Source organism: Athene noctua, chromosome 8 (assembly GCF_965140245.1).
Source record: "Athene noctua chromosome 8, bAthNoc1.hap1.1, whole genome shotgun sequence".
NCBI lineage: Eukaryota > Metazoa > Chordata > Aves > Strigiformes > Strigidae > Athene > Athene noctua.
Window position 1 is genome coordinate 8,519,524 of NC_134044.1, and position 12,223 is coordinate 8,531,746.

Below are 12,223 nucleotides of genomic sequence, written 5' to 3' on the forward strand. Positions count from 1 at the left end.
AAACTTCTGATCTTGCAGTTAAGGTTTAAAGCTAATTTAGATGTTTCTCTAAGACATTTTGCTAATATGAGGTCCGTATGATCTTTTTTTCCAGTCCTGTAATTTTTCCTTTTTTGTGGCATTTTTTTTATGCAGCGACAGTATTAATGAGTGTAGACTGTGCACAAGACCTCTTGTTCCTGAGAGCTTTTTAATAGATTTTACCTTCTCCTCCCTGCTAAGTCTAATTTTGCTTTTTCTTGTGGTTCCCCTTCTGTTCTTCCATCTGTTTGGTTTAACTGCTTTATTCTCTCCTGGTGTTTGTGTACACTAATCCTTATACCTTCTACCTTTCAGAGCTTTGTTTAGTTTCAGTGGTTTAATTCAGTTTAGTTTCAGCATACATTTCACTAAGATGTTCCAGGATGAGCTATGATTTTTGAAACTTAAGACTGTTAAAATCGTTTCTTCTGTCTTTTTATTTAATCTTATTACTGCTTGCACACGCCATTTATGGTGCTATTGGCATTTTGGAAAAATACTGTAATAGCTCTGGCTTCTTGCTTCTCAGAATCTCCTGTTCTTTCCATTTTTCCAGAGTTTCCAAAAGCTGTAAAGGTAATTCTGTAAGTAAAATGAGATGGAAAGACCTGCAAAATGTAGATGCATAATACATTTCACTTACTGCAAGCCCCACTGCCTTTGTTTCTGGAAGATCAGCACTTATGCTCTGGGTCCCATTGCTTCATACTATGAAAGTCACCTTGGGCCAGTTGGTCTATCCTACCACTCTTCTTAACACTATCTGCAGTAGATAAAATAAGAAATTCAGTGATTCATGAGATTTTCAAATACTAATGAGAAAATTAATTGCGGGGGGGAAAAATTCTAAATTTTGAGATAGTGATTTTATTTCTTTTATCAGCGCTCAGAGATAGAGATTAAAATCTTGCTAAGATGGTTAGTCTTTAGAACACAGAAGAGTTTTGATAAACAGGTATGTATTAATTACATGTGATTGTAAGCCTTTTTATTCTTAAAAGCGGGAAAGAAGCAAGAGAGATCTTTTTCCGTGAGTGGAAATAGCAAATAAGCACTGGGGCAAAAAGACACATTGGTGGGGAAAAACGTTATTCTGTCAACATGTTTAGATAGGCTGTCAGAGCTCAGTTCAAAGGATCTGGGAATCTCAGAAGATTTCTTTCAAGACTAACCAATTTCCTGCAACATGCTGTCAGTGCTAGGAAAAGGCATCTCTTGCACATAAGAGCAGCTGGTAGTTTAAAAAAAAAAAAAGTGTTGGTGGAAAATATCCTCCGCATCCCTTATATAGAGCCATTTTCCAATGGGAAATGTACATCTGTGAAAACAGAGCACTTGAGAAAATTCTATACACTTCAGAATGTAATTTTTGAAAAGTGTGGTTTTTACTAACAGCGCTTGCTTCTTGTTTTGGGTATTTTCAGGAGAGGGCTGGGCTTTTTTTTGTCATTTTGTGTTTGTTTTTTTTTTTTTAAAAAAAACCTTCTGCAATGAGTTACTTGAGTTCTGAAGTTTTATTAAATGCTATTGATTTGAAATATATTGTTCTGATCCTCGTCAGGAGTTGTTTAAAAATATTGTTACACAGAATTATTCCAGGTGTTAATCTTAAATCAATATACTTTTCCGTTCTCTGCAGGGGTATTTGTAATTCTTCTTACTCTTTATTCTCTTAAATAAGACTTCTGAACTTTGTATAGGTAAAAGGACTACCAGGTCTTTAGTTTTACCAATTAGAAAAACTAATTTTTAACATGGGTTTAAATGTGTGTGTGTGTACCTTTTTAACATGTTACAGGATCATTTTGTTTCTAGGGTTGATTTACCAAATTGCTCTTGAGAGCCTTTAAGTAGTAATAATCTTGTGATTTGCTTTGCACAGGGGCAAGAGACTTCTGTTAAAGAACTGTTGACCATGTTATGATGTGATCATTAACCCTGTATTAGCAGGAGAAAATTTTATGGGAAATTGCATTTTTTTATTTACTTGAAAGTTCTGTCTTGTGGAAATATAGTTAATTTCGTAACTATCATGAGGACAGTTTGTTGTTACTGTTGTTGCCAATTTGAATTGCCCTAAAAAAACAACCTGACACTGTCAAATAGGTAGTTGAATTTTCTTTGCTATAGCTGATGCTGCCACCTCTGAAATGTATTTGCCAATGTTTTGTTGTTTTCAGGAACCATTGATATATGAAGATGAAACCATGAAGAAAAAGCAGAACGAATAATAATGCTTTTCCGAAACCGTTTTCTGTTCTTGCTGGCTTTGGCAGCCTTATTAGCCTTTTTGAGCCTCAGTCTACAATTCTGTAAGTGTCCTCCCCCTTTGTTTTCTATGTATAGTAGTCTATAGGTGTGTTTAAAAATGGCCATGCTGCATGTTGTTTAAGCATTCTTTCTGTATTTAAATATTTGTTGGGTTTTTTTGGTGTGTGGTGTTTTCTTTTCAAAAATAGGAAAATAAATGTAAAAATAAAAATGGTTTTGTGTGCCATCCAGGGATTTATACAATCTAAAGACTTTACAAATCAGGCAATCTCAGAAAAAAAATAAAAAAATCTTAATTTTGTAGTGCAGTTAAGTAATTGAATGTGATTGAATCCTTCCATGAAAGCAGACAAAACACATTTGAGTAAAAACTGCTGCAGTTCGTATTTTACACTGCATCAGACCAGACCAGACAGGTTTGAGAACTGCTGTGAGAGAGCTGAGTGTTGGAACTTCTCCTTATTTGTACCTGCACATGAGGAAACTTTTAAACAGTTGAATTTGTTCATCAGAAGTGGCTGGTTTGTTTAAGAAAAGATAAATTATGTTGTGCTTCATGGGTCAATCCAGAGGGCCATGATTTACTGATGACTAAGCAGGAAGGTGGAGCTGAATGCAGGTTAGTGTATGTTGACAAATGAGCATTGTGCCATATGATGGTATCACCTGGTTCATCAGTGATAACGTTTGCTAGGTAAAGTGATGTTTGGTGTAAATCTAATACATAATAATACACACGGATGTAATTAGTTTCTGTTAGAAGGCAAGGAAATATGGCTATCTGTAGTATAGGGTAACATTCTTTGTTGTTGTTGTCTTGCATCGTGTTTTAATGTGAGAGTGTGGCCCTTCCGATCTGTGCTTTTTTTGCATAGTTTAAAAAAACCCAACGAAACCCGGAGAATTACTTTAGATTTAGAATGTGTCTTTTTCATGTGATGGACAACTTAAAATGGGGGTTGTGGGAGGAGGAAGGGGAAAGAAACTTTGTGGTTCTATGTTGTTGGTTTTTGTGTGTTTAAACCCATGTACGTGTAATACAGGGACCCGTGGCTCTGAACTGCTTTCTCGGTCTCCTATGGGTTCCTGCCAGTGGGTGTGACTGCAGCTTGTTTTGCCTCTTAGGCTCTTTATGTCTCTGCCCTTGACATTCATGGTTGGCTATGAATTGTGTATAGGGTGAAGGTCCTAGAGGAACTTTAGCGGAAATATGAAACTGAGTTGTTAACAGAAATGTGCTTTATTTAGAGATGAGGAGGTAGGCATACAGGAGAGTGAATCACATTTAATTAAAAGAGGAAGTTATTTTCCACTTAATTAGAAGATAACATTTGTGCAAGAGGAATTCTGGGAGGTAAAGATGTTTGAGGGGGTGCTTTAAAAAGCACTTAAGCTGCAGCAAGTAGCCATCATGAGACTTAGTGCCAACACCAAAATACATATAAAAAATTTTAAATGGTGAGAACTTCAATACAGACTGGCAGGAACGGAGTAGTTTGACATCCATTTAGCCTGATATTTTAATGACTACCGGCTTCAGCTTGTAGATAGCCTAGTTCAAACTCAGACCAAAGGCCATCTCCAAAGCAAAGACAAAACTTTCTTCTATCACCATATAAAACTATTATGGAAACCAGCTGGAGTTTGAAGAATTTAAAAGCCAAAGTCTAAAAGCCAAAACCCATTTTTCCCCTCTGCCTGCAAAACAATCTGCTACCTGAGTCTACAAGTGCTTGATGAGGTGCTTTCAAATTAAACACAGGTGTAAATTTTTAGTCTTCTCTTGACTAGTTTAACATTAAACTAAGAAAATACTTGATTCTGAACTTCAGCTTTTAATGAAACAAGCATGCAAAAATTTAAATAAATACTTGCAATGCAGTGTTAATGGGAGTGTAGTTTCATTACTGTCTTAGAGCAGAATCTTTGGTCAGTGTCCATGAGTAATATAAATACATGAAAATGCTGTTTTGATAGAAGTGGACCAGGTACTAGCACATGGTGAACCACAAGCTGAGTCAATAAGGCAGAAACCCCCACCTGAGAAATTGCAGAACATCCTTCAGGAAAGGTCTGTAAGTCCCTCTGACACTGCATGATACGAAGCACTGTACTGCAATAGAGCACTGAAGAACAGAAAATTTAAGTGTCCAGCTCCCCAGGAGATAGACATTATGTACTTAGTAGATCTCTGTTTACTGTTTCCTGTTGCCATGTTGAAGGTCCTTCCTTGAACTGATTCTATTCCTTTTAGCACATGACATAGTTCAGAGGCACACATCCCTTGAGATTTGATTCTCACCATTGCACAAAGTGGTAGTGATGTTTTGTTTCATGTATAAAGCTTTTTCTGAGAGCAATATGCTGCTTCTCTTTTCCTTCAGACTATAAAATTTGGTTTCCTATTTTGATCCCTTCTGAGCTGCCTGGAGAAAAATTTTGTTTACACTGCTTTATAATTTGTCATATTATAGAATATGAAAATAAGAGTTTGTACGTTTAGATTCAGGAAAATGCTCATGCCACTGAGCTGTTTTTTTCTTTTAATTTTTTTGGTTTTGTTTTGTTTGATGGGAGTTACCTCTTGAAGCATTTGAGTGCAAATGGATGTTTTATGCTGTTGTGAGATTGATTGTTAGCAAGCAGCACACAGCTTTGGAGGAGGGCTGGTGATTTTAAAACATGCTACTGCTTTTCTAAGTAGTGAATGCTGAAAATGTGTTTTCTGTGCTAAATTTATTTAGAAAAGTGAAACAGCATGAAATGCATAATTATATAAATAGTACCTATCTTCCCTTTTTATACTTCTGCTTTAGGGCAGAACATCGCTCTGTAAATGGTTGATATTTTATCCCTTCTTGTTCACACATGGAACTAAGGCAATTTGAAGCCAGACTGACGAGTTGTAGCTGATTCTAAAGTGAAGGGAATAGTGAAGGCTAAGTTCAGCTGGTTTGCCATAGGTTCTGATCCCATGTTACAAACAGCCCACGCTGGAATGGCTGACAAGATTACAGCCTGTCCCATGTTTGAGCTGTGAGGGTTCAGGAATTGCTCGCAGCAGAGTTTGCAGCCCAGTCAAGCAGAAATCGATGCTGGTTTACTTTAATAGACTGTGCTGTAAAGGGTCTGCAGCTGCTTTATGAGCAGTGATTTCTGCAGCCGCAATGAAGTGGAGGTGATGGGTGTTGTAAGTGTCAGCAGTCCTAATGTAAGTCCATCCTTCCTTGTAAGACAAGGTCCCAAGGCAATTGTTTTAGAGCTAATAGTTGTCACATCTTGGCTTTAGATACAAGCGGAGACGCTGGGGAAAACAGCCAGGATTGGACCTCAGAGTAATGTATTGGTAGGCTGGGGATGGACCCAGGACTGATAGACAACTTTGTGTCCTGTTTTGATGTTTGTTCTTGGTCCCTTTTTCTTCTATTGTGGTTTCTGAGTTCTGATCTAAACTAGTCTGCTTTCCTGTGTTGTTTTTTTCCCCCAAGGCTGGTGCTTTACATGGATACTAACACTGTTTAACTTACAGGGTAAATCACTAAGAAAATTTCCCCCAAAATCTCTCTTGGCAGTAACCAACAGCTCTGAGTGCTAAAAGTATTCTGTCCCACCAACAGTTGCAGTGGATGGACGTGGACTGGTGGCAAGGATCACTTTACCAGAGCAGAAGCTACCCTCTGCCTTGTGTCTGCAGTGCCGTGGTACCAGAGATACAGAAGGCAGCTCTGTGAAGCAGGCGGCTTACGTTTGTGAAACGTTGTGTGCTGGATTGGCTTGCTGGATCAGGTGCCAGCTGAATGTTCTTCATTTCCTTATCCTGAGAAGAGGGAGACATATAAGCAGTCTGCATTTTGCCAAACAGTTGGAGAAAGGACTTTTTTTAATTGTAATAGTCATTCTTCAAGATGATGTAGTTGCTGTGGATCCCTTAAGATACCTTCCTTCCTGCTGCTGGAGTCCTCTGTCATGTAGGTTTTGGGCAATGGGGGACTTGACCAGTTCTGCTCTTTATTCCCTTGTACAGGAGCAAAAGGCATGGGGTCTGGTCTTTTCCTATGCTGCTTCCCACTGCTTCCAGTGCCAGGCTTGTCTGCCTGGGGTGCCAGCCAGCTGCCTGGCTATTATTTCACTTGGAGCAGTAGGGTAAGGGAACCTTCTTCAAGAAGCCTTACTGAAGCTATGGTTATTTATTTACATAAGTAACGCATCAGGTTTTGTTCTGAATGTACCTGGTGGGTGATACGAGAATGAGATTTGAGAAATGTTTGAGAATTTACTAGAATATTCCAAAACCTGTTCATAGTTTTGTCAGGGATGTTTACCATTTCCAACAGGCACATAGAAGACATGTTAAAAAAAGTTTATACTTGATGAAAAAGTGAAAGTTTTAATTGTTTTGGTTATCTTTTATATAACTGTGTGGCCTGGACTTTGAAGCAAAAGACTGGGAGCCAGCTGTGTTCTCAAATTCACTTTAGCTATTGATAAATTGTACAGTGTGAAACCTGAACCAGATCAGCAATAGAGAGAAACTCTTCGGTGGCAGATGCCTTCAAATGTTTTATGTGTTTTAATTTTTAAATAGTATAGAAAACAGTGTTAAAAGTTAAAACTCAAAAAATGTTCCAATGCTGACTAAAAGCATACTATGATGTCTCTGGTGAGTAATTATAGTGAAGAGAGTTTTTGTTTGGGAAGCCCATTGGGTAGAGTGACTGGTTGACTTCCAAACCAAATATGTCTGGCAGCTTTAAGTTTTATTGGGAATTGTCTTTGTTTCCCTCTTGTTTTATGTTTGGGGCCAGATCTATGGAAAAGAGTAGAGGAGTGTTTTCCTTATAGTATTTATCACTCCACACATGTTTTTATTTCTCCCCCCTTTGTCTATTTATGTAAATGGTCGTGGTTCTAAAACAATTTAAAACTTAAGAACTAGAGACAAAAGGAGAACTGGTTTTGATAGACTTCAGTTCAAGTGTTCTAAAATGGAGTTATTTTTTCTCTTAAAAGACTTCACTGTTTTGCTTTGTCAGAAAAACTGCAGAATGGAAATATGACTTGCACTAGATTGTGGACTCTATTTCTAGTCTCTGTATATATTATCTGTAATGCTGTTGACTAAAATTAGGCCTTTATTTCTGTACAAACAGAGTGAATGCAAGTTGGGATACTTTACTCTTTTCTGACAGGGAAAAAGATTGCAGTGGTTGGGATCTTTCTTCTTACTATGTGCTGCGTAAAATGCCCAGAGCAGTGCAAATGCATTGTAAATACAGTAGTTGGAGGAGTAGTTCCTGTAGTACAGAGACGGAGGATGGCAGTGCAGCTAGATTGAAGCCTGTTGTAAAGGATGTCTCAGAATCTAGCTGTGGTCCTGCAGTCTCACACTGAGGGGAAAAGGCATTATTTAGGACCTTGTTAAAGTTAATTATCATGGTTAGCCCTTAGGTCAGCTCAGGAACAGGAGATTGCAAGGATGCCTGAAGAGCTTCTTCCTTTTTTTCCTGTAATATATGAGAACCCAATTACTGGGCAAGCACAGGCCTTCCAGTGTATTAGAACCTCTGTGTCTGTCTGCAGAAGCCTGAAGGTGGGACTCCCCACGGTGCCTCAATTATTTAACTTTTGAAATTACCTTGAATATACTAAACTAAAAGGAGATTTAAAAGTTAGCAGTTAAGATGCCATGCATAATCTCTGTAAAGTTTACTTAACAATAACTGTGTTTTTTTTGTTTTTTTAATTGAATGCATGTAAACAATTTTTTTCAACAAATTAGATACCTTTATTTCATTTTTATTTTTGTTTCTGCTTATTGAAAGCCTAAGGAAAGAAACAGTCAACAGAAGAGGACTAAAACTACAGTGGGAAAGCATCTCTTTCTACTGGCTGTTTAACCCTGTGGCAAGCATAAATTACTGACTTTGCTTTTGAGCCTGCCTCTTCCAGGCATTTTGCAGAATCATGAAGTCCCTGGCTCTCAGGCAGACCCTGCACATGGAGCTTCTCTTCATGTTTGAAGTTTCTCTCCCTAAATACTTTGATACTCTGGTCAGTGCCTCAGGCTTGTCTTTCAATAAAAATAATTTTGATATCTGCCACTGCATTTTAGGATGTCAGCTGCTCTCCTGGTAGGGTGCTGGTTTCGTGTAAGGTGTGGGGAGTTGGTTTTTTTCTCTTAAATGCTTTCTCTGCCTTCATGGTTCAGGCTTGGGTGTTGGTAATTTGGAATGTTTGGAGATGACATTTCGCTTTTCCAGTAATAATTTCCTTCTGCTTTCTGTCATCTTGTTTTGCACTGGAGGTTTTGGTTTTACAGATGAGTCATAGGAAATAGTAGTCAGGATTCTCCACAAGGCAAAGCAGTAGAGTTTTATTTTATTGGCTTGAGTGCCATGGGCAGCTCCTATTTTATGAGGATGGCCTGCAGGAGGTGATTGCGGTGTTGCTGCAGAGCCCCTCTTGGAAGCCCGTTTGCTTTAATAATGCCAGCCCCTCTGATGTGGTTGCTGCTGTTTGCATCCCTGCTTGGTGACCCAATACAGCTGTGCAAGAGCAACACTGAAGAGTCTGGGGTTTAGCTCGGTATCCTCGCCACCGCTGGCTTCAGCCCCTCGCTCCAGACGAGGTGCAGTGCTGTGGGTGCTGGGTTGGCCGGGGAGGGGGATCCGGGGACTGTGTGCCAGTGCTAAATGTGCAGCAGGGGTGTGCAGGTGGAACAGAGGTGGAAGCCAAGAGGGTGTAGCATCCCTGTTGAGCCCTTCCACTTGCGAAGCAGGATGTGTTTCCTCAACTTGCGATGCTGTAGCTGTGGTGCTGCAGAGCTGCCACCGTCCCCCTGGCTCCCCCACGAAGCAGAATTGGGGGTGAGCTGCACCTGCAGCCCCTTGCCCAGAGACTGCCAGTGGAATGTTGAGAAAAGCTGGGATATGCGAAGTCTTTGGAAAAAATGGGCAAGTTTGTTTTTTCCAGAACTTAATTTCTGAAGAAGAAGCGAGAAAAAACCCCCAGGTTGTTCAGTGAATAGATAATAGAAGCTTCGGGCTGTTTCTGGACAGAATACATACCCTTACCATCTCTCTAAGGTGAATTCCTTACCATCTCTTACTGTTCCTTACCAACAAACAGTAACTGCTCATGTTTTATGTTTTAAGAATATAATTTCTTCAGTGGAAGAAAAAAAAATAGAGTATTGCATTTTGCTGATTTATACAACTAACTATATTTAAAAAGACGCAGCTTTAGAATTCTTGATGCAGAGAGTTTGTTTTTGTCATGTGTTACCAGCATACAAAATTAAAATGAGACCAGATATCTCCCTTCCTGAATTTTGCCTTCAAGCTCATAAGCATGGCAGATTTTCCACTAATGAGAAGTCTCTCTGGGTTTTTTGAAAGTACTAATTTAATCTGAATTTAAGATTAAAGGGAAAAACAACCCACAAATAATATATCCAAGGCTGTGTACATTTTAGTGGTGGAGAAAAGTAACTGTAAATATACAGAGTTTTGTTAAAGATGCTTTTTATGTTGTTACTAGAGATTTAAATAAATTTTTGTGATTCTTGAAAGTGGTGGTATAATGTACCAGTCCAGAACTGAACCCTTGAAGAGGGAGGAGACATGATGGATACCTGAGAATGGTACTATGGGACAGTCTTAGTTTTTCCCCCCAAAATAAAAATAAAATATATCTGCTTTAAATATAGGTCAGGTTAAGTTGTTTCAGGCAGGATTTGACCAATAGAAGTTACTTGGCAGGCTACAGAACTTTATAAATCTCCTTTAAGTATGTACTTTGGGTTCATCTGTGATGGTTAATTGAACTGTATTTAAGCAGAGATTAATATGAGCTGTTAAAATATATGGTTGAAGGCTACTGTAAATAAAGCCTTATACTTTGCAGAAACTAACAGCAAGTTATTAGTTAGGCTTCTACAAATCCTTACTACAGTGTTGGGTTAAATTCTAGAGGAAAGGAAACAAGAAAATAGTAAGCATTTTAACATAATTTCTCTCAAAATCCAACTAAATCTTGGTCCTAATACCTGCAAGATAGTTTGTGAAATTTGTGCATCAGTCTTTTAATAATTGTAGTGATACATATTGCAGTTATTTTAAACATGTTCAAGGGTCAGTGACTCTTTGTAGGGACAGTCTCATAAGTATGTACCTGTCCTTAATTATTTGAGTTTTGAATGGATGGTAAACAGCAAAGGAAAATTAATATTCTCAGTAGGAAGAAAAAGGTCATGCTTGCAGTAAATACTTGTCAGTCTTTACCGAGACTAATGCATTTTTCTTAATTCTCTCTCTGTATATTTAATTTGGGAGTAAACTCTGTTTTGTTGCTAATAGTTAAGCTATCTTTGCTGGAATACCTGCACTGTAGGTAAATCCTTCCTGGTCCTGCTTCTGGCCAGAGTGGATTCTTGCACTAGTTGCAAATAATGCCACAAATAGGTTCCTCCAGAACATGACTTGTATGTTATATATAGTGATATGTTATTTAAACAAATTTGACCTACATTTCTTTCAAGAATGCGGGTAATGCCTATGTCTTACTACATACCATGGAGTCCTGCTATCTCGAGGTACTTGGGTTTATCATCAGAATGGGGCTGTAAAAGTGAATGAGGGTAAAATATTAAATGAGGAAGGATTTAAACTTTATTCATTGTGACTGTGTGAGAGACCTATAAGTTTGTTCTGTGAAGATGTGTCACACCACAAAGAAGCAACTCTTAAGCACTCTTCAGACACCAGCCCTCCCCCTGTATCTTGTTTTTGTGGAGGCCCAGAAGGTGGAATTCTCTCTAGACCTAGAGGCTCGCCAAGGAGTGGGTGTATTCCTTAGTGACCAGGACTGTTTGGGTTTTTGCAATGAGTGATGTGCCAGTGTGACTGCTAGCAGCTCTGTTGCAGTTGAACTCTTATGTGTGTAGCTAGTTTCCCTGCATGAAAGTCTGTGGAAGACTGTTGGGGAAGCTAATTGAAAATGGTTGTGCAGTGTTTTCTTCTGGTGACTCACAATTTTCTGGGTTTTTTCCTACCTCTTCAGATATTGCAATCATTTTACAGTCCTGTGAGCTTGTTTACATTGTGTTAGTCTATTATGAATTCAGTAGTGTTTTTTTGGAAACCATTGCTTGGAACTGTCTGGCATTGCAGTTGGAGATAGTTTGAGATATAGAACATAAATTAAGTAGTTCAATTTCTGTAGAGCTTTAAGAAATGCTTTTTAAAAAATATATAGAGTATACCTCTTGTTCTCTTATTCCTATGCCACTTTTTCTTCCTTTTTTTCCTTCTATGGTCTCATGAGAGCGGAGCAGAGGGGGAGAATCCCCTCCCTGCTGGCCACGCTTCTCTTGATGCAGCCCAGGACATGGTTTGCTTTCTGGGCTGCGAGCGCACATTGCTGGCTCAGTTTGCCATTCACTAATACCCTCAAGTCCTTCTCTGCAGGGCTGCTCTCAATATGCTCATCACTCAGCCAGTGTTTGTGCTTGGGATTGCCCTGACCTGTGTGCAGGACCTTGCACTAAAATAAAATATAATAACAATAGTAATAATAAAATATAATAATAATAATTCAAATGAAAAGGGGTGGACTCAAAAGAGAGAGAATTAAAACCGAAGGGGAAAAAAAACCCCAAGTGATGCACAGTGCAATTGCTCACAACCTGCTGACCGATGCCCCACCAGACCCCAAGCAGCAATTCGCTCTCCCAGCCAACTCCCCAGTTTATGTACTGAGCATGACGTCCTGTGCTGTCGACTGTCCCTTTGGCTGGCTTGGGTCAGCTGTCCTGGCCATGCTCCCTCCCGCTTCTCATGCACCTGCTTGCTGGCAGAGCATGGGAAACTGAAAAATCTAGGATCAGTGCTACTTAGCAACAAGTAAAACATCAGTGTGTTATCAGCATTAT

The 12,223-nt window shown here is 39.0% G+C and overlaps 1 protein-coding gene across 6 annotated transcripts in view; it reads left to right on the top strand.

Annotated features, from left to right (window-relative positions):
* PXYLP1 (2-phosphoxylose phosphatase 1) overlaps positions 1-12,223 on the top strand; it is a 59,809-nt gene that overhangs the window by 15,644 nt on the left and 31,942 nt on the right. For 4 of the 6 annotated variants that reach the window (XM_074912282.1, XM_074912281.1, XM_074912280.1 and 1 more), the window contains exons 2-3: positions 2,202-2,333; positions 5,910-6,260. The exons of 1 other annotated variant lie outside the window; for it this stretch is intronic. In XM_074912282.1, coding sequence (XP_074768383.1) covers positions 2,255-2,333; positions 5,910-6,260 — 430 coding nt within the window. In that variant the 5' untranslated portion in view covers positions 2,202-2,254. The remainder of the gene's footprint in view (positions 1-2,201; positions 2,334-5,909; positions 6,261-12,223) is intronic. One more of the 6 variants, XM_074912286.1, reaches the window with a different exon arrangement.